Raw genomic sequence first — 22,927 nt, 5'->3', positions numbered from 1 at the left:
GAATTACTGATTTTTAAGTGTATTGAAATTTGCAAGTGCATTCTTTTTTCGTTTATTTTAAAATAAATATTTATTATGCAAAAGACTATTCTGGTACACAGGAACAGATACTAGTAATGTGTAAAAAGTGTCCCCAGTCTCAAGGAGCTAAATATAAAAGGAGAAATAAGATATACATGAAAGTCTTAAATGTACAGTTTTTGCTTAGTAGAAAGCCTTGAGCTAGAACTCAAACTCTTGGAGATGGAACTTCTTTTCTTCAAGGCAGAGGGATGTAAGAAATCATTTAGTCTAATCACCTAATTCATATAGGAAAAAAGGAGTTTATCTTTCTTGCTCAAGCCATGTAGTTAAACAGTGGCAAAGACAGAGCCAAAGGCTCCAATTCTAGTTTAGGGGTTAATTCCTTATTTTCCCTTGTTTCTTTCCTTACATGGGTGATTAGACAGTCTCCTTGTGAACACAGTACAGGATTCGGAGTCAGCCTGCCTAGACTGGAATCTTAATTCTAACTCTTTTCTTACTGATTTTAGATAAATTTTCTTCTTTGAGCCTCGGTTTCCTCATCTGCAAAATGGGGACAATGAGAGCATGTACAAGACGCTTGTAAGGACAGAGATAATGAATGTGAAACTCATTTATTGAGAGTATACGATTATTTTCTCAATGTTTCAGTTTTTTAAAAACTTCCAATTTTTATAATAGTACAGTAACTTTTACAGTGACTAGAAATCTCTAACAGCGTAACCAATGTTGAAAAAGACGGGAGCTCTGACATCAATGTAGAGGTCATTAATTTATTTTTGAGATCGTTAAATTAAATTGATGAATGCAACACATATTCCCCACTTAGAATAATTTGTAGGCTTAATTTATCCTCATTTAATGTACTGTGTTACATATGTGCACTTTCCTCTAAGAAAATGTTACTTTTATTTTCACTGACTTTTACACTGTAAAAAAAAGTTATAATTTACCCAATCAGAATTTCACCTTTTAGAAAGGCTAATAGAAATGTATACAACATGACTCCTTAGGTTTGCTTTGCTGACCAGACAATTGATCTGCAGAATACTGATGCAAAAGAAACATTTTTTTCAAGAGGCAGATGTAAGTACAATCTAACTTGGACTGTCCAGATACCCATCAAGCTTATCTGCTGAATGTTATTAAGCTTCAGTCACAAGCTGGTCGTTCATTTTTATTAAAGTGAATTTTTCATTACTAAGCCAATATTTCGGTGAAACCTACCTTTGACAAAGATCGTTCTGATAACAAAAATGAAGAGTGTTATCAATTTTATTTCTAGGATTATCAAATAGGGACCTTCGAACATACGCATTATTTCACCCGACATAGAAATACAGCAAAACCGAGAAGAAGAGTCTTACCTGTGCATCTGTGTTTATCCTATACACGTCTTCTTTGGCACCAAATGTCCTCTTACAGTTGTCTAACCACTAAAGAAATAAGTAACCGTAAATTTTAACAAGGCACAATGTACTGTACAAGGCACGATGACACTGGTAATACAACAGCCTGTGCATATAAAATAACTTTAAAAGTTAACTTGAAATTCTGGGATTGGTTATAGACATAGCCTTCAACCTCCACTGAGCCTAATTATTTATATGCAACAAACCGGAAGCAGGCTGTGCACTAGATGCACACACTGTGATGTTTTATTCACAGAAACACAATAAACAGTCTGCTCTTCTAGGGACCTCTGGTGCTCCATTTCAGTACAGAGTATTCTTCATTTTGCAGATTTTATTAGAAATCTTCACAACCTATACCTGACCTTTGTCTAATGGAAGATGGGGAAATGAAAGATGTGCTTCGCCTTTGGAAGCACAATTTAATAAAGCCAACTCAGAATTAACCAGGTCTGTTTGCTTATCAGAAGTGTAATTCTCAGAAGACTAGTGTCAGTTTTAATTAGTGAAACAGAAACCGAAACCCGTTTTCCATCTTGTTTTTCCTTTTCCTTTTCCTTCCTTTTGGACCGTAATGAGTGACAAACATATTATCTCCCAAGAATATTGACTACAGAAGCCACATGTGGTTTCTCCTTATCCAGGGGCTATTTCCTAAAGTATTTAGGTATTTACTTAAGGGATCTTTTCTTTCGTCAAATAAAAATAAAATAATAGCATTGTAGTTTAGTGGGAAAAAAATGTTGGAGTCATGGAATGTCCAAGCTCAAGTGAAAGCTAAGAGCCTTCAAGTTAAGCTACTAGGTTTTGACAGTTTGATATTGTCAATACCCGTTATTTTCACTTCCTTGTTCTTTATGTGACGGATTGAGCATAAAACTAATATGTATAAGAAATCACTAGGACTTTGAGAAAAACTACTCGCTACATTAAGTATTCTCTTTGAAAATATCTCAGTACTAGGCATTTAAAACGTTCAACTGTAGCTTAACATCCTACATGCAAAGAATGAAAATGAGACATCTCAGTGATTTCAAAACAACTCTGTGACCTTATGTTGCTTTTATCCCGGTCCCTCAGACTGCACAGGCCCTTAGGCTTTTTGCTTCACAGCATCTCTGAAGACAACATGTGAGGCTTTCCTAGTGAGATACAGCTGCTGGCATCCACTGTCAAAAGGTATCCGGCAGATTTCTTTCTATCAGCAAAAGTCAGCTGCAGTCTCTTGTAGAATGTGTACATCAGTCTTCGTACAAAATATTAAAATGTTTATACACCTAATCATCCTCGCTAACCCAGTCCAATTTGTCCAAGTATCCTAATAAATTAGAAAAAAATAGTTTCAAATGAATGTTTACTGGCTTATTCTTACTAGACATACATTTTTCTATTCTATGCCTAATGGTACAGCATTTTAGGAGCCTTATTCAACAAGCTATGATTTTTTTTTTTTTTTTTACTCTGTTAAAAGACAAGCCCCAAGCCGATAGTTTTGTGGCTGCACACTGGCCTGAACAATAGAGATCCACATGTTTCCAGCCAGTGTAGACAAGACACAGGAGTTTGTATATAAAATGTCCTCCGGTCGTAACTGTTTCTTTACTCAGGGCTCAAATGAAGGTTAAAATTGAACTGGAGAGGTTCTGCTCCTGGGCATGATGGAGTAGCTTGTATAAGGTCAATCCTCCATGGACAACTACAGAAGCAGAATACCATCCACCAGGGGTGAGGGCATTAGACAAAGCACGGAAAGGGAACCTGCAAAGATGCCTGTGTTTAATCCAGAGGACTTGCTTATTCAAAGCTTTGCTTGTTCCTAAGGCAGAGAGGCTGAACAGAAAGTGGTGCCCCAGGGTGTCTGGCCCACGGTGTCACCGAGCTGGGCAAAGACGGTTAACAAAGGTAGGGAGGTATCAAGGTCCAGGATGCTGGAGGAAAGGGGACAGCAGAGAAGAGAGCTGACGGTCTGTGTGCAGCTTCCCTTGGTACCACGTTTAGCCCATGCAGCAGGAGGAGAGGCTAGCAAACCACCAAGCCGTCTGGGAGGCTAAAGACGTAAGCAGATTTCTGGTCTCTTGGCGTTGAAAAGAAGGACTGTTCATTTCCTGCCAAGATGGTCCTGATGAATACCCTTGACTTTCACCGGTGACCCTCAGGAGACTCCAGGAATAATGGGAAGAATGTGTTAATATATATATATATATATATATATATATATATATATATAGTATATAATATATTATATTATATATTAATATATTATATATTATATATTATATATATAATATAAATATTATAATAGTAAAAACTTTTAGAGGGGGGAAAAACTGAGCAACAAAAAATACTTGGTTGATAGAGGACAAGAAGGACGACAAGGAAAAAAAGGTAACAAAGAATAGACGGGACAAGAAATGGTGAGATGGTTTCTCTGAAGGCATCATGTTTCTCCCGTATACAAATACTTGATTCAGCAAATTCATTGAAAAGAATATTCTTTGCCCGCTACAATGCAGTAGCACCTATGCTATAAATTATATATTAATCTATAATTATAATATGTAATATTTTATATATCTATATATAAATCTATCTATATATATCTGTTATCGGATTCTCTATATTCCATTGGCATATTTGTTTATTCTTATGCCAATGATACACTCTTTTGAAATTTTTAGTAAGTCTTACTGGCTGGAAGTTTAACTCTATTTAGGCTTTGTTGTTGTTGTTCTTCATGGACATGGTTTTTAAGACTATTTCTGTGCAGGCCAGAGAGCAAAGATTTTAGGTGCTGCAAATCATTTATTCTCTGTTGCAACTATTTTAACGATGTTGCAGTGCAAAAATAGCCATAGACAACACGTAAACAAATACGATGCCTATGTCCCCCCAAAACTTATAAAAACAGTGGGCTAGTTATGACCTATGGGCTATAGTTTGCAGATCTGTGTTCAAGAAGGCGGTTTGCCTTATAATTAGCTGTTTGTACTTTCATATAAATTGGAGAGTTAGCCTGTCAATTTCCATTGGTAGACAGCTTGAGATTTTGAATGGGGGTTGCATTAAATCTACAGATTTGGGGGGAAAATGACATCTTTACCCATTTGAGTCTTCTGATTCATGAACATGGTATAGTCGTTCATTTATTGAGGTGGTCTTTAATTTCTTTCGGGAACACCTGAAGTCTTCTGGGTGGAGATATAGCATATCTTTGACTAGATTCACTTGTAGGCGTTTGGTGTTTTCCTATTGTAGATGGTAAATGTCGCTATATTGCCAACCTCTCTAAAGCTTAATGGCTTAAAACAACAAGACACATCTGTGTTGGCTGGGAGTTCCTTCTGGTCTTGCCTCGGGTCCCTCACCAGTCCACAGTCACCTGATGGCTTGACAGGGCCTGGAAGTTCTAAGCTGGCCTCACTTAAATACCCGGCCTGCTAGCTGTCAGCTGGGATGCTTCCATTCTCTTCCACATGGCCTCTCATCCTCCAGGAGGCTAAGGGTCAAATTAGTTTTCCAGAGTTTATCCAAATGTACATGATGGCAAATGCAGAAGCTGCAAGAGGCCTGAATGCTAGTCTCAGAAACTGCACAGCTTCGTTGCTGAATTTGATTGGTCAGAAAAAGAGAAGGACATCTCAGACTTCAGAAGTGGGGAAACAGACCTCATCTCTTGATGGAAGGAACAGCAAAGCCATGTTGGAAAGGGGCACGGATGCAGAAAGGCATGATTTTCTGCAGCGTCTCGGGAAGGCAAAGGTTTCGGAAGACACAAATGACTTAGAAATCTTCAGAAAAGGTTTCTGAAGACACAAAATGATTTAGACGGAATGACCAAAAATTTAAAAGTTGCAAGTAACAAGTGGTGGCAAAGATAGGAAGCAACAGTAACTCTTGTACACACTTCTTCATGGATTACAAACTGAAACACCATCTTGTAGAAAGCTGGATGGATAGAAGTTGCTAAAGTGGAACGTGTGTATGCCCCATGACCCAGCAATTCTACTCCTAGATACTCAACAGACAGTCGACCTAAGTACACAAAAGACAGGCACAAGAACACATATGGCAGTGTTACAGTGCCCCACCCTTCTCTGTGGCTTCAGTTATCCAAAGTCAAGGGCAGTCCAGAAGCAGACTATCCTCCTCTGAACTGTTGACAGAAGGTCAACAGTAGCCGAACGCTACGTCATAATGCCTGCGTCTTTCATCTCTCCGTCTCATCAGGAAGGCATTTTATCATTTCACATCACAACAGTGAGGGTGAGTATAGTACAAGAAGATATTTTGAGAGAAAAAGAGACCACATGCACACAGCTTCTATTACAGTCTATTGTTATAATCGTTCTATTTTATAATTATTATATATAATTATATATTTAATTATAATATATATTAATTATAAGTTATATAAATATATATTATATACAAACCATATAAATATATAAATTATATTAATATATATTAATATATTTAATTTAATTATATTATATACAAATTATATATTATATATTTATACAAATATATAAATTTATATAAATATAAAATATATATTATACATAATATATAATTATTATAATCGTTCTATTTTATAATCTTTTACTGTGCCTACTTTATAAATTAAATTTCATCATGTACAGGAGAAAACACAGTATACATAGGGTTCCAGTACTATCTATGGTTCCAGGCATTCAGTGGGGGTCTTAGAACGTATCCCCTGTGGATAAGGGGCAGACTACTATATTTGTAAGATGACCAGATCTTGCCCGATACTGCCCTGATGTTGAAAACTCTTTCCTCTTTACCAATCTGCAATTCTTTCAGTCCAAATGTAAGATTCCTTCCTCCCTTATAAGGGGAGAAAGCTCTTAATAGAAGTATTTTCCTATAGCATGTTCTTGCCCTGAAAGAATCCCCCAATCTAAAATTACCATCTCGTCAAGGCCTAAGGTCAGATCTCTATTCCATGAAGTTTTCCTAATAGCCCAAAGTGACCTCTCTTTGGAAGTCACAGTACATGGCATCTGGTCTGTTAGATCTGCACAATTCTGCAGAGTCTCTGTCATTGCCAATACTTTATCTACAGCTATAAACTGACACTTTCCTTTTGTTGCTAATTACTCATATACAGTATCTGTGCCTTATATTCTTACCTTGTATACTAAGGGAATAAGAGACAGGTTTTATACTTTTCCTAGGCCTTTACATGGGATATTTTTTTTAATCAAAGAAATTTTTTTAAATTAGTTTCAGATCTAGAATTTGGCGATTCATCACTTCTATACAGCAACGGGTGCTCATCACAGGAAGGGCTCTCAATACCATCACCCATTTAGCCCATCCCCCAGCCACCTCCCTTCCAGCAACCATCAGCGTGTTCTCTGCCATTGGAATCTTTTCTTGGTTTGCCTGTTTTGACCCCCTGTTCATTTGTTTGGTTTCTTAAATTCCACAGACGAATGAAATCATACAGTACTTGTCTTTCTCTGACTGACTTATTTCACTTAGCGTAATACTCTCTAGCTCACGTCACTGCAGGTGGCAAGATTTCATCCTGTTTTTATGACTGAGTAATATTCCAAAAAACGATGGAATGCTTCATGAATTTGCATATCCTCCTGGCACAGGGGCCATGCCAATCCTGCGAATCTTCTCCGGATGGTTCCAATTCAGTATACGTGCTGCTGAAGCGAGCGCTACATGTAATGTTTAATACTAATTAATGGAAGATCCATCTATTCTAGGAAAAGAATGCCTACTGTATACGGTTTGTGTGAAAAAAACTTTTAAAGTTTTTCGGCCCCTGCTAATTGAAAACATTTACTCTGAGGGAACAGAATTACTGCTAGTCTGCAGGGCCAGATTGGAGCTGAAGAAACACTTCCCTGCAAGTAGTATCTAGAATCGACTACATGCTTATTCTTCCCTTTGCTTGCCCACATCCACAGCGCTGGAAAAAAGGTCCCAGCTTTGTCACTGGTTACAGATTTCTTAGATCATGATACCATAATGCATTCTCCGAGAAGTACAGCTTTTCTTTCCCCACTTGCAATGTTGACAGCAGCTATGTGGTCTCCACATTGAGCTTTTTATTTTTTTTTTATTTTTTATTTTTTTAATTTAATTTTTTTTTTTCAACATTTATTTTTGGGACAGAGAGAGACAGAGCATGAACGGGGGAGGGGCAGAGAGAGAGGGAGACACAGAATCGGAAACAGGCTCCAGGCTCTGAGCCATCAGCCCAGAGCCCGACGCGGGGCTCGAACTCACGGACCGCGAGATCGTGACCTGAGCTGAAGTCGGACGCTCAACCGACTGCGCCACCCAGGCGCCCCAACACATTGAGCTTTTTAAAACGCTGCAGGTTTCCGCCGTGTTCTCAGGTTCTTAGAGGGCTGGTTTCTAAGAGCTACAGATAGGAGCCCACTGAACACAGAGTTCCAGAGGCCCCATAATTCTCAGTAGAACCCTGAGGCAAGAGCTGAGAGGACCTCTTCTATCTGGGCTACTCAGCTGCCAAGTGCACGTTTCCGGGGTCAGAAGCAAACTCGTTTTCACGTGGTGAAGAGACTGACCTGCTCAGCTGCTTCTCTTTTGGCATTATAGGTATCCAGATGCTCTTGCAACTCCAAAACACTGAACTTGAGTGTTTGCAGCAAACCGCATGACGTCAGCTGTCAAATCAGAAACATTGGTCCAGGTTATCATTTCTGATCACAGTCATGAGACCGACAACTTTTGGATCATGCAATTTCTGATAGCTGGTTTTTGGCCCGACTTCGTGCCAGTGTCCCTTACTTCGCTCTGTCCCATACCGAGGGCTGACCTTTCACTGAAACAGAGCAGGAATACGGGGGGATTTCTGGGGTGCCACCAAGGATGACCATACCTTCAAATGCTTTCAAAAAGTGCCTTGGGTGAGAAATGGCATGTCAGACCGGTATATACCTTTAAAGGTAAACTTTTGAAGCTTGTTAAACCTTAATTCTCTGAATATCTTAATACACAATCTCTGAGTGTGTTTTAAACAAAATGGGAAGACCAAGGGGCCCTGGTTTCTTCATGGGAGTAGGTCTAGCCCTCTCCTACCACGGTTATTCAAGAATCAGAGGGAAAGTACCTATCTCTAGAGCATGACTTTCTAGCTTCCCATCTATGACTCTGAAGAGTGATGAGAGGGAGGGGTCAGAATCAGAGTCACAAGTCACTGCATATAATACACCGGAATTATATTTTGCTGGATATTTATAGTCAAATTGAAAATATAAACCTGTACACCTCATTCTTGATCTTGGCTCAGGTATCTCACGGTTTGTGGGATCGAGCCCTCCATTGGGCTCTGTGCTGACAGCACGGAGGCTGCTTGAGATTCTCTCTCTGCCCCTCCCCCTGCTCACACATGCGCGCACTCTCTCAAAATAAATAAGCAAACTTAAAAAAATACTTACTGTTTCAGCATCCACAAAGACGGTTGGGCATTCTGAACACATCATCATCACTTCCAGTGAACTTTTAAATTTGGTACCAATGCGTTGCAGACTCTCACCAAGAAAGCTGACTGCCTCATTAGTTATGTCTCCAAACTTTCTCTGAATTGTCTATGGAAAAAAGCAGAAAAAAAATATTTAGTATTTCATAAGAAGGCCCTTTTCATCTTTAACAAGCATCATTTGTAATCAGGGCACACTTTTCTTTTAAAATCATTATTGTAGTGGGGCGCCTGGGTGGCTCAGTTGGTTAAGTGTCTGCCTCTTGGTCTCGCGGTTCGGGAGACTGAGCCCTGTGTCGGGCTCTGTGCTGACAGTGTGGAGCCTGCTTGGGATTCTCTGTCTCTCTCTGTCCCTCCTCGGCTCATGCTTTCTCCCTCTCTCTCTCTCTCTCTCTCAAAATAAATAAACTTAAATAAATAAATAAAATCACTGTCGTAGTGATATACAGCATTCTAATAACTGGTCTGTAAATCCGTGTTTTCAGGCTTTTCTTTGGAAACGTTAATTTCACAAAATGATCAAAGATTTACAAAACAGCACTACTTAGAAAAAGAAACTAATGATACATGCCATTCATCTCCCCATTCCTGAGATTTCTTTCATTGGGAGAGACAGAAGGAATACATGCTGCACATCACGGGGAATAAAGTCCTTACATGTCTGGAGAAGTAGCTCTTCTAATGCTCTACCTGAAAGAAACTTTCAGTAAATGTGGTTTACTGTCCTGGGCTCTGAGCTGCCATCGGATTTAATTAAAGTCATACATATGCATTAGGGGTAATATCTTCTCAAAACTCAAGAATACTCATTAACATAAAATAATCCAATCGTGCCTTACCCACAATGAGTACTCAGTGAATGAGACTATATTGTCAATGGCATAGTTATAGGATAACATGTGCCTACATGGGCATGTGTTGCACTGTTGGGTGTCGTTATGATTTAATCACAATAAAAGCATCAGCTACAGTCTCAGGCATCAGGAAACAATATCATTGGAAAGAAAAACTACTAAATAGGAAACCAAGGAACAGGGCAAAAGTCCAGAATAAAACAAATGCTCCAGCCAATGAGCGTAAAGAACTTCCGGGAGGGAGAGGCTGGCGGTTGCCATAGGTGGGAAAGCTGCAGCGAGAATACGTCCTTAGCTAGGTCTTCCCAGATGGGCAGCATTTGCTTAGGTCAAGAGGAAGAGCGGTAGGTACACAGTTCAGCGGATGAGGACTTAAATGGCATTTCTTGGTGCCTTAGTTTCCCCAGCTACAGAATGCTCCAAATACATGTACATTTCACAGGTCTGTTACAAGAAGTAAATGATGTAAGGGATCTAGCACAATGCCTATCACGCACTGCAATGTTAGCTCATGTCATTATTTTCACAGTTGGAAGCAACCTTAGCTAAAATTTTTAAGGTGTGCCGAGACACAAAATTGTTAATTAATTTAGTACTTAAGTATAAACTTGTGTGATATTGACTGTAAGCTCTTGGAAGGCAGGGACTATGTTTCTGGTGTCCCCCCTCCTGCAGAGAATTTATCAGATGCCGCTTCCAAGTTGTGCTTTAGTTGCCTGAAGGGAGGGATCTGTACTCATCACTGCATAAATTACCAGCAGTTACTATAGTGTCACAATATAAATTTAAATAATATCACCATCTTTGGGGAAAACTTTTTTTTTTTTAAAGAAAATCAGTGGGCATATGAAAGCCTGAGACATTAAAACAAATAAAATAACGTAAAAATAGAAAACAGAAGGTGAGATACAGACTTTAGATCAAAACACCAAAACCTTATCAAGTAACTGTTGATATAAATTCAGAAAACCGTGAGCCTCACGGACCTGAAACAGCCTGGAAAACACGTGAAAAGTAAACACTGCACAGGACCCGTCGGTGTCAGACAGCATCTGGCTGACGTGGCGGTGCCAGGCTTCTTCGTCGTCGTCATATGCAACCGGCTGAAAGGCAGCTATTATGGCAGAAAGAAATGGTGATGGCAGAGGGGAGGTCTGGACTTCTGGAAAGCCATCTTGCTCTTTTTCATCTTGACTGTTAATACAAATATCACAGTAATCACGACACCATCTGAAAACAGCTGAAGGCATCCAACACAGACCGTGTGTATTCAAACGCATGCATTGACTTAGAAAACGTACAGCCGCCTAAACTTCCTAAGAGAGTCCAAATAAGCAGATCTCTGTGTCCTTTCTACGTGGCATCTCTGGAATTAGAAACTTAATTTCATGTAACCACCTCAAAGCAAACCAAGTCCTAGAATATGCCAGGGGAATGGATTAATTTCAGTAGCTTCTGTGAATAATTCAGATGAGAATGCTTTCGTATTATGGGCGCCTCGGCGGCTCAGTTAAGCATCTGACTCTTTTTTTTTTTTTTTTAATTTTTTTTTTCAACGTTTATTTATTTTTGGGACAGAGAGAAACAGAGCATGAACAGGGGAGGGGCAGAGAGAGAGGGAGACACAGAATCGGAAACAGGCTCCAGGCTCTGAGCCGTCAGCCCAGAGCCCGACGCGGGGCTCGAACTCACGGACCGCGAGATCGTGACCTGGCTGAAGTCGGACGCTTAACCGACTGCGCCACCCAGGCGCCCCAAGCATCTGACTCTTGATCGTGGCTCAGGTCATGATCTCACGGTTCACGGGGGTTTGGGCCCTGCAAGGGGGCTCACACTCATTGTGAGTGTGGAGCCTGCTTGGGATTCTCTCTCTCTCCCTCCCTCTCCGCCCCTCCCCCATGCACCTGCGCTCTCTTTCTCTCTCTCTCTCAAATAAACTTAAAAAAGAATGCTTTCATTTTATTTTTTATTATTTTTAATGTTTATTTATTTTTGAGAGAGAGAGAGAAAGAGAGAGCACAAGTGGGGGAAAGGCAGAGAGAGAGGGAGACAGAGAATCTGAAGCCGGTTCCAGTCTCTGAGCCGTCAGCACAGAACCCGACATGGGGCTCGAGCTCATGGACTATGACATCATGACCTGAGCCGAAGCCAGATGTTTAACCAACTGAGCCACCCAGGCGCCTCAGAATACTTTCATTTTAAATGGTCAATTCTGGAGGCTTTTTAATTGAACAGGTGCAAATTGATGGTGATAACACGTAAAGGGGTTTTGGCTATTTGGTTGGTCAAAGGCTCACTTAGGTCCTTTATATGGACTGTGAAGAGATATTTGAGTCAGACACTCAGTAGAGTGTCACTCAGGGTCTCAGAATTGCATGTTTCACATTGCAAAGGAGCTCTGAAGGCTTTGCAGAAATTGCAGAGCAATTCATGTGGAAGAGAGGCATCTGGGTAAAGATGGGCCAAAGATCAAAATAAAGCAGGCATTTGAAGTGGCAACTTAAGCCATACCTCAAAACAGTATATTTTTACAAGGTCGCTGTGTGGCTTTAACAAAATGTGTCTCGTGAGCTTAGGTAATCATCCCTCTATATCCAGTAGGGATGCACTGCTCTGTTTCAGCTTCAATACAGGGCCAAGGCCAATGATTTTGGCTTCAACCTTTTAGGAAGCCCAATAGTTGAGTATCTGGCATCGCCGAACTTGTGTATGACGAATGAACGAGTGACCGCATAGCTACTGCCATCCAAATCGGGAATGCGAACAAGCCGTGTCACCAACATTGTTAATATCCGCATGTACACTTTCAAATATGGGAAAACATTCTTGATGTACTGGGAGTGAACGTCTCCTTCTGTGTGGTAGATGTTGAAACTCTATTATCACTTGAGGGGGCGCCTGACTGGCTCAGGCAGAGGAGCATACAACTCTTGATGCTGGGGTGAGGAGTTCAAGCCCCACATGGGGCGTGGAGCCTTACTTAAGAAAAAAACAAAACCTCTATTATCACTTGAAATACAAATGAATGCTTTTTATTGTAAGAGTGAAACTCTGAAATATTTGGTGATTACTAAATATTAATTTTTGTATAAAAATAATTATCAAGGAGCTTGAAATAATTGAATGGGGAAATAGATGCACTGATAGGGTATTAAACTAGATACCTTTATAAAGAACAATATTTTAAGCAACAAATATTTATAAAATTTAAATAATAAAAATTAAAAATAGATCTACCCTATGACCCAGCAATAGCACTGCTAGGAATTTACCCAAGGGATACAGGAGTGCTGATGCATAGGGGCACTTGTACCCCAATGTTTGTAGCAGCACTTTCAAGAATAGCCAAATTATGGAAAGAGCCTAAATGCCCATCAACTGATGAATGGATAAAGAAGATGTGGCTTATATATACAATGGAATACTACTTGGCAATGAGAAAGAATGAAATATGGCTCTTGTAGCAACGTGGATGGAACTGGGGAGTGTGATGCTAAGTGAAATAAGTCATACAGAGAAAGACAGATACCATATGTTTTCACTCTTACGTGGATCCTGAGAAACTTTACAGAAGACCATGGAGGAGGGGAAGGGGAAAAAAAAAAAAGGTTGGGGGGGAGGAGCCAAAACATAAGAGACTCTTAAAAACTGAGAACAAACTGAGGGTTGATGGAGGGTGGGAGGGAGGGGAGGGTGGGTGATGGGCATTGAGGAGGACACCTGTTGGGATGAGCACTGGGTGTTGTATGGAAACCAATTTGACAATAAATTTCATATTTAAAAAAAAAAAATAAAAAAAATAAAAAAACAGATTATATCATAATTCTAATCATTATAGAACTATTTGGTTTACAGGTTTCATAACAGCCACCAAGATTTCTTTTAAGAACTATATGTAATAATTGATTATTCCATTTTGTGAGCCCATGAGTGAAGAAAATGCCCTTTGGGAATCTTGAGACTTTGTGATAATGTATTTTGAATACATGGAACATGAACATGTAAAAGGAATAATCTAACATCTGATGGTACTAAGAAGTTGTCACTTCTGCTCATTATGTAAATCCGACTTTACAACTCTGACCGCTGATAAGGAAAATGTAAAACAATGTTTTGCATATACTTCAGATTTTGTATAGCGTTACAGAAATTCATCCTATGATATTGATACTTGGCTCTGGCCAGGGCCCAATATTAACTTAACCACCGACCATTAGCCATTTTGCCAAAATAGGTGTTGGGTACGCTTCTAAATGCACAGTGTTGCTCTCTGTGCTTTAAGAATTACCTACTTGTTTTTCTTGCGGTGAACTGAAGGTCAGTAACAAAAAATAAACCCATCACAGTCATTTTATCTTTTAAAAGGAAGGCAGCAGGATTATAGGCTACCCACAGAAATGAAGGTGTGTAAGCTGGAGTAGAGGGTCCTGTTAGGGAGGGGCCGAGAGAGGAAATACCGCCTCATTCTAGTGACCGAGTTACCGTATTCTCACCTAGACAGTCCAGAGAAATCTGCTTCTTCTTCTTCACATCTTTCGTCTAGTTCTTTCAAAGCCAAGGTGACATCTTCTTCACAGATGGACTCAGGGTAGCTCTCAGGAGCCAGGGGCTCTGGCATGTCTGTGTCTTCCAAGTTGAGAATCCCTCGACACACGAGAGAATCCTGCTGTTCTTGAATTATATATGACCCTTCATCTTCAAAGCTTGTCAGAACTTGTTCCTCCTTTAACACTGAACCTGTATCCTGTAAAAACAATCGCATTTTTTAATCAAGTTTAAAAACATTTTAAAAAAGTTTTTATCAACACAGAATAAATGACTATTGCCATCAATATACACTTTTTTTGTGTGTGTGAAGTAGTATTCTGTTTGCACAGGTTAATTTTTGTGGAGTTTCTGGGCTCAGATCACATAAAACAGTTTAAAAAAAGTAGTCCCAGGCTTAAAAAAATGTTGAAATTAAATATCACCTATTGCCACATAGAAACATCAAGGAGATCACTTTTCTCGTAACAGGATTTAGGTGTTTACTTCGAAATATATTCTTTGGTAACATAACTTCTCATACAGATTCTCATTCTACATATGGTTACTATACATTCTCACTTATTTGAAATGTAATTTCTTTCACCCAGTGAATTCTGGACAGAAGGTGGGGGGCGCAGGGAGATAATTCAGAATGGTTTACCCACTGGTCCCGTGGGGCTGTCCATGAAGCAGGAACAGGTACTGATCAGTCAGGAGGATGCTGAACTGAAACAAGTGCATCCTTACTGGTTTCTAAACGAGCTGAGTATTTGTGATGGAAGAGTTACTTTCAGGTAATAGGAGGACACTTCATCACAGAGTTAGAATTCAGCAAACCCTGGGAAATTTTAGACTGCCGTACTTTGCAAGTTGAATGAATTACAAGCTCATTCACCAAAAAGAATGCCTGCCCTCGCCTAACTCTAGGCAAATGATGATACACTCCTATGTTAGGCACCAGTGGTTTTCCCTTCCTACTCGCTGCAACATGACTGAAACAATGTTGCCACATGCCCTGCACCCACTGGAAGCCCAACACACACTGGCTAAATAAATGAACCACCACTCCTGAAAAAGAAAGATACTTCCAAAGCGTATGTATACCATGAGGATGTATCAACGCGAATTTTAAGGTGCACAGATGTTAGTTTAATCCGTGCGAAAATAAGCACTGATGGTCTCCGTCGTAGGAATAAAGATCAGTTCCTTGCCGTGCTTGGTCCTAAGTTACTACTTAGTTGTGCAGCAGAGTCACTCTTCTTCATGGGTCAAAGAATTTTTCCTCCAAAATATGAAAAGCAAGTGAAAGAGCCCCTGACCTGAGACTAGTATGGGCCTCAGTCTATACATCCGTAAAATTCATCTGTAACATAAAACAAATGAAGGATTTTGACCAGATTCTGGGCTGGGTGCTCTGGGATAAGTTAATAGCTATCTACAATTAATTTACAATCTAACGGGGTTAGGCTAATATGCGAGTAACGGTAATATAGCGTATATTAAGTGTCAGGTAAATGTTATGTGCACTGTACAAAGGACTGCTGTTATTCAAAGAAGGGAAAGGTCACATCTGCTTGAGGTAATGGAGACTAGTCTCTTTGGAGAAAACAACATATGATGGGCTTTGACAAAGATGGGTTAGTAATAGTGTCATGGACTGAATGTTTTTATCCCCTCAAAATTCATATGTTGAAACACCAACCCCCAATGTGATGGTATTAGGAGATGAGGCCTTTGGGTAGTGGAGGGGCCTCATGAATGGGATGAGTGCCTTTACAAGAAGAGGCCAGGGATCTAGCTAGTTCTTTTTTTTTTTTTTTTTTTTTTTTTTTTTTTAACCATGTGAGGACACAGCAGGAAGAGCTACCAGGAAGAGAGGCCTCACCACACAATGAACCAGTTGGCACCTTGATCTTGGACTCCCTGGCCTCTGGAAGTGAGAAGCAGATTTCTTCAGATGCCCAGCTTCTGACATTTTGTTATAGGAGCCCAAGCTGACCAAGACAGCATTTCAGGGAAAAGGACATAGAAGATAGGAAAGAAATGTGGCAGGAAAACACAAAACATATTAAAGGGAAAATTGGCCTGGTGTTATTAAGCAGAGAAGGCAGCAAACTCTGAGTCTGCACAGAATAGCACTTTTTAAATAATACAGTACAATCATTCCTTAATCATTCCAAAAGCTTATATTCAATACGCTCTGTCTGCATCTGAAGTTCTTAAAAAAGATTTGGCCTGGGTGGCTCAGTCAGTTAAGCCTCCGACTTCAGTTCAGGTCATGATCTCCCAGTTCATGGGTTCGAGCCCTGTGTCAGGTTCTGTGCTGACAGCTCAGAGCCTGGAGCCTGCTTCGGATTCTGTGTCTCCCTTTCTCTCTGCTCTTCCCCCACTCGTGCTCAGTCTCTCTCTCTCTCAAAAATAAATAAACATTAAAAAAATAATCATAAAAAACAAAAAAAAGATTGGCCATTCAAGTGGCAAGCATTAGTTATTTGGAAAGATAATTTATGTGACAGTGTTAGAGGCATTTCTATACCTAGAATTTTATTAGCATTTACTTTTCCTTCTACATCAACTGGAATATACCATGTTGAGATGACCCACCACACTTCTTAGTTTAATGCCCTCACTTTTCAGTACTTTATACCTATATTTGGTTGTCATTTGTTATTGAATAACAATTACAAAATAGACGTTTTACCTGTAATTATTAACATATACTACATGCTGAAATTTTCTAATAGCACTTCGATGTCATGAAGAGAGTGCTTTTGGGCTAATGGAATGGATTCCACTGTTATATGTACATTATGAGACTCAAATTTTCTTGAGCTTTATCTTATTACACAATGATGTGTGTGTGTACACACAATTACATTCAAAGATTCATTTCCTGGGGCGCCTGGATGGCTCAGTTGGTTAAGCATCTGACTTCGGCTAAGGTCATGATCTTGCCGTTTGTGAGTTCGAGCCCCGCGTCGGGCTCTGGGCTGACGGCTCAGAGCCTGGAGCCTGCTTCACATTCTGTGTCTCCCTCTCTCTCTGCCCCTTCCCTGCTCATGCTGTGTCTCTCTCTGTCTCAAAAATAAATAAAACATTAAAATAAAAAATCAGAGATTCATTTCCTGTAAGGAGTAATCTCTGTCATCCATGAACTGGTATGTAAACTATTACAAATACTAGAAGAAATTCCTCTGTGAAGGTTTCTCTAATAAATACAAGTGAAGAAAGTAATCCCTTAACAGCTCAGAGTGTAATTTGTACACATTCCAGAGAAGAAAGGAGCAAACTGAGCTCTGAAAGTTTGTCATGACATGAAACACATCAATCAGCCTGTTCTGTTTTATCTTCCTGATATTAACATCATTGAAGGTGAAAAAACCCTCAAACAACTCTAGGATTGGATTCTCCCTTTAATTCAGAAAGTATTTCTCCTATTCAAATTAACTCCTCATCTGGAGAAGTTAACAGAATTATGGTTTTACTTCATTATCTTGGTGTTTTCATGCCTTTTTAAAAAGGGCAATTTGAGGCCATTTGACACTCTCTGGCATACGAGGGAAAAACAGACTAGGCTAGCATACCTAACAGAAACAAACTCGTACTATTCTCCTTGGACAGCCATTCTTTGGTGATAATTGTAAAGTTAACAGAACTGTTTCCAAATGAAATCCTATGGCTTATGAATATCTACTTCATCCTTATTCACTTGTGTCAAAGCTTACAGTGAAAATGAAACCCACGACTGGAAAAGGAAATAAACCTAGTACAGTGAAGTGTTTTTCCTTTAGGAAAAAAAAAGTATCATCAGGAACTTTACAGTGTCTTGGAAACAAGCCATCAAATATAGTTGGATGAGTGACCGTCCCACCTGAAATAACAGTGTCCAATATATATATATGGAAATATATGTGAATTTTCAGTTTATCTCCAATAAATATAAATATGACATGAATTTCTATCAGTAGTTTACTATGATTATAGCTATTTTAATAACCAAAAATAAAAGACTTCTCATTTGTCAAGTAAACAGAATTATGACACACAACCCTTAACCTCACTGCTTTTGTTAGGAAGGTATTTCTAGTACTGGGCTGTTTTCCGTGGTTTCTAATGAGACCTTTTCACATGCTATGATCCAAACCAGACACAGTCGATAGGTTATTAACAAGGAATTAAGGCTCACTTAACAAGGCTGCCAGCAACCAAAAAGGAATACAGGCTACTTAAGGTGCATCTCTAAATCGGTCCAGTCTCTCCTGGAAACATTTGTAAGTTTCATGCACTCTTTCAGCCCCCCCTTATCTTATCTAAGGTTCTTCTGGTTTATCTCCTCTCGGCCTCCTCCCACCCACCCTCCACACTTCTCACAGAGACCTCACTAGAACACAAACCAGACTGGACCCTCTCCTGATGACAGGTGCCTAGACTGCAAACTTCATGTGGCAGGTACCAGAATCTACTTTCCGTATTCCACACCAAAGAAGAGATTTTAAAACGCAGACTCAATCAGATCATGTCCCTCTTCTGCTCAAATGCTCCGACGGCTACCTGCTCTGTGGCTGCAGGATCTGCCCACCCCTCTCCTCGTCCGTCCTCCCGGCTCCTGTTCACTGCGATCCAGCCCCACAGGCCAGCTTGCTCTTCACACACACCGTGGCCTTTTTAACGGCTGCTCCTTCAGCCTGGGACTTCCTCCCTCCACATCTCCTTGTCACTGAGGCTTCACTTCAAGTGCCGCCTTTTCTCCCTCACCGATTCCACATTTCTGTTAGATTTTCTTAGTATGGCTAAGAGGGTGATGAGTTTCTGATGTATTTATTCTGTCTTACCTGCTTATCATAGCTTTTACTACAAGTAAGCTCCATAAAGCCAGGAGGCTTTTGCACATGGCACCACATGCCCAGGGCCTAGAATAGTGACCAGCATGCAGTAGGGGCTCCATGGGTATCGGTGAAATCACCGAATGCTTGCATGACCTGTATTCTCGTTTAGGCATCTGGTACAGTGCTTGTCATGTAACAGGTATCTCTTCAATGACAATTCATGACTCGTGATCATTTTGAGATAAAGTCTACGTCTTCAATATGGCATGTAGGACCCTTCTCGTCTTAGACCCTACCCATCTCTTCTCCTCCTCCCATTTTATTCTTCAGAAGTACTCAATGTCCTGCGGTTACCCGAACATGCCATGTTATTTCGCGCTGCCCTGTCCTTCCACATGGTGTCCCTCTGCCTGCGATGTCCCCATTGCCGGGACTGCCCTTTACCACCACCATCTCCCCGGTGTACAGATGATCAGTCTCTCCTGAGTTTTCACAAAGCCCCGAACATGCTGTTAAGTTTCTTGTACTGGAATGGAATGCTTTTTTTTTTTTCTTTTCTTTTCTTTTTTACACCTTCTTTATCTCTCTCAATTGACAATTCCCTCTCTGAGAGTGAGGGTCACCATGCCTTATTCATCTTTCTAGCATCTAATTCAATGCGTGGCATCTACGAGAATCTCAATATTTGTTGAATTATCTAAACTTAAGCCATACTAGGCATACACTTAAAATGCCAAAAAGAGGCGCCTGGGTGGCTCAGTTGGTTAAGCATCCGACTTCAGCTCAGGTCGTGATCTCATGGTTCGTGGGTTCAAGCCCCACATCCAGCTCGGTGCTGACCGCTCAGAGCCTGGAGCCTGCTTTGGATTCTGTGTCTCCCTCTCTCTCTGTCCCTCCCCTGCTCACACTCTGTCTCTCTCTTTCTCTCTCTGTCTCTCAAAAATACACAAACATTAAAAAAAATATATTTTAAATGCCAAAATGCCTTCATTTCAAACTATGCTTATTGTTAAAAATATAAAATACACTATAAGCTTAATAAGAACATGAGAATTCAACTAAAATAATGAGATCTAGTAATTACATTAATTTGGTTAATACTGAAAAAAATGTAGTATTTCCCTAATACTTACCAAAGCATAAAAGCACATATGACAGAACTATAGCAATTATAGTTAAAAAAAAAAAAAAAAAAAAAAGAAAGAAAAAAGAGTATAATAATCTTAAGGGAAAAAAACCACTAAGAAAACAAATACTTACTTATTTTTGGTCAGTCATTATCTTGGGATCTGGCTTACTTCTCACAGGCCTTTCCAAAAATCGTAATACTAGTAGTTCCAACGTCTTTTTTAAAAAGGTTTCATTTAACCAACTGCTAACACAGCTGGCCTGAGGTCTGAATCCCAATCATAGCACCAATCACATAAACCCAAACACAAAGCAAAAAGAGAAGAAAAAATAAAAGCCGTCCTTCCAAGAAGATACAGCACCAAAGAAGATGCTCACCACCCCAGAGAAGCATCTGTCCATTGACATTGACCTCAATCACACTCTGCAGCACAAAATGCTCATGAAAAACACTCAAGATTATTTATAACCTGTGGGTCATTTCCTTAATCGGCCAACTTTTTTTTTTTTTTTTTAAATCATCAGATTTGACTATTTCATTTAAAACAACCCAACAGGTTAGAAATACTGGAAACAAATCAAATAATTAGTGTATCAGATGAAAACTCTTTTGAAAGAAAAGCAAGGGATGTAACAGAGTGCTAAAAGGAGCCCAGATTGGCCAGGCACCAGCCCCCATTTCTCCCCACCTCAGGCAGCTGGCTGTTAGCATTATCTAGAGAAGCCTCCAAACTTGGGGTCTCATCTCTGATTTGAAGCACTTCTTCTGTTGAGACGCTGCCAGTGGAATCTTGAGACTGAACAAGTAGGTCGGGATGGTCTGGCAGTGTTTCGTCTGCAGTAGAATCACTGTTTAACTGCAAGGAGAAACAGGAAGATAAGGAAGTCATCCGTGAGCCAGTGATGGTCACGGAAGCCACACCGCCTCTGTATCATATTTTGGGGGCTTAGTTAGAAAGAGCCTGACTTCCTAAAATTACCTCCCCCCCCCCACTCTGTTACTCTGTGACAGAATCGATGCTGCTAATACGAGCAGCTAACCCAGCAGCATGAGCTGCGTCCGTTCGTGCAGGTTAAGCTTCGCCAAACAAAAACTACCAAAGCGGAAGACCTCCGCATAACTACGTTCATCGTGAACCCAAATTCACTTTTTATGGTGATATGTTGTGTTTTCAGCCGGTGTGAGCACTTGTGAGGACGGGGGCTCTCTCCCTCCCTGTGGCTCCAGGGCCCGGCAGGCAGTGCTTTCGCAAGGCGCAGCGTTAACCGGGGGGCAGGCACGTAAGTCTGAACAGGCTGTTCACTTCTCTAAGCCAAAATATGACAAAACTTCAGTCAGCCGGGAAGAATTAGGACAATAAAGTTGTTGTAATGGCAGTCTTGTCATTAGTGGGTTTGTATTCTTGGAAAAGAATCAGAAAAAAAGGGAATACTAGAGTTTTTCCTTTTATAAGCAGGGTTATAAATTCTTCACCGTCAGTAACATAAATCATCAAGTTTCTGATTCAGAGTAGGTAAAGGCAAAAACCATCATTCCCCCTGTGAAGAGGAAGCAACTTTGAATTTGTTTTTTTATTTTGTTACCACTAGGACTAGGGTTGGCCTTATAAGGAGATAGTTCTTTTCTTTTTTTCTCTTTTTTTTTTTTTTTTTTTTTTTTAGTTTTCATTTTTATTTAAATTCTACTTAGATAACATGTAGTGCCATATTGGTTTCAGGAGCAGAATCTAGTGATTCATCACTTCCATACAATACCCAGTGCTCATCCCAACAAGTGTCCTCCTTAATGCCCATCACCCATCTAGCCCCAATCCGTCTACCACCTCCCCCCCAGCAACCTTCAGTTTGTTTTCTGTCCTTAAGAGTCTCTTGTGGTTTGTTTCCCTCTCTTCTCTCTTTTCCCTTCCCCTCTGTTCATCTGTTTTATTTCTTAAATTTTACACATTAGTGAAATCATACAGTATCTGTCTTTCTCTGACTTATTTCACTTAGCATTAATAAACTATATAAGTGGCAAGATTTCATTCTTTTTGGTGGCTGAGTAATATTTCATTGTATGTATATACCACATCTTCTTTATCCATTCATCAGTCGATGGACATTTGGACTCTTTCCATAATGTGGCTATTGTTGGGGTGCATGTGCCCCTTCGAATCTGTCTTTTTGTATCCTGTGGGTAAATGCCTAGTAGTGCAGTTGCTGGGTCATAGGGTGGTTCTATTTTTAACTTTTTGAGGAGCCTCCATACTGTTCTCCAGAGCGGCTGCACCAGTTTGCATTCCCACCAACGGTGTTAAGAGGGTTTCCCCTTTCTCTGCATCCTCACCAACATCTGTGGTTTACTGTGTTGTTAATTTTAGCCACACTGACAGGTGTGAGGGGCTATCTCATTGTGGTTTCGATTTGTATTTCCCTGGTGATGAGTGATGTTGAGCACTTTTTCATGTGTCTGTTAGCCATCTGGATGTCTTCTTTGGAAAAATGTCTGTTCCTGTCTTCTCCCATTTCTTAACTGAATTATTTATTTTTTGGGTGTTGAGTTTGGTAAGTTCTTTATAGATTTTGGATACTAATCCCTTATCAGATATTTACAAGTATCTTCTCCCATTCTGTCGGTTGCCTTTTAGTTTTGTTGACTGTTTCCTTCACTGTAAAGAAGCTTTTTAT

General features: G+C 40.0%; 1 protein-coding gene and 1 pseudogene across 9 annotated transcripts in view; both read right to left on the bottom strand.

The window, feature by feature from the left end:
• FRYL (FRY like transcription coactivator) overlaps window positions 1-22,927 on the bottom strand; it is a 272,435-nt gene that overhangs the window by 5,767 nt on the left and 243,741 nt on the right. For 8 of the 9 annotated variants that reach the window (XM_019829525.3, XM_019829524.3, XM_045056397.1 and 5 more), the window contains 6 exons: window positions 20,950-21,117; window positions 14,273-14,523; window positions 10,766-10,973; window positions 8,885-9,034; window positions 8,012-8,110; window positions 1,392-1,460 (listed from right to left, as the gene is read on the bottom strand). In XM_019829525.3, coding sequence (XP_019685084.1) covers window positions 1,392-1,460; window positions 8,012-8,110; window positions 8,885-9,034; window positions 10,766-10,973; window positions 14,273-14,523; window positions 20,950-21,117 — 945 coding nt within the window. Of the gene's footprint in view, window positions 1-1,391; window positions 1,461-8,011; window positions 8,111-8,884; window positions 9,035-9,496; window positions 9,616-10,765; window positions 10,974-14,272; window positions 14,524-20,949; window positions 21,118-22,927 lie in introns of those variants that run through there. The other variant, XR_006597108.1, reaches the window with a different exon arrangement.
• Window positions 7,019-7,133, bottom strand: LOC111560322 (annotated as a pseudogene).

Source organism: Felis catus, chromosome B1, assembly GCF_018350175.1.
Source record: "Felis catus isolate Fca126 chromosome B1, F.catus_Fca126_mat1.0, whole genome shotgun sequence".
Taxonomy (NCBI): domain Eukaryota; kingdom Metazoa; phylum Chordata; class Mammalia; order Carnivora; family Felidae; genus Felis; species Felis catus.
Note: the sequence above shows the minus strand (reverse complement) of the source record. Positions and strands in the feature narration are given on the sequence as shown.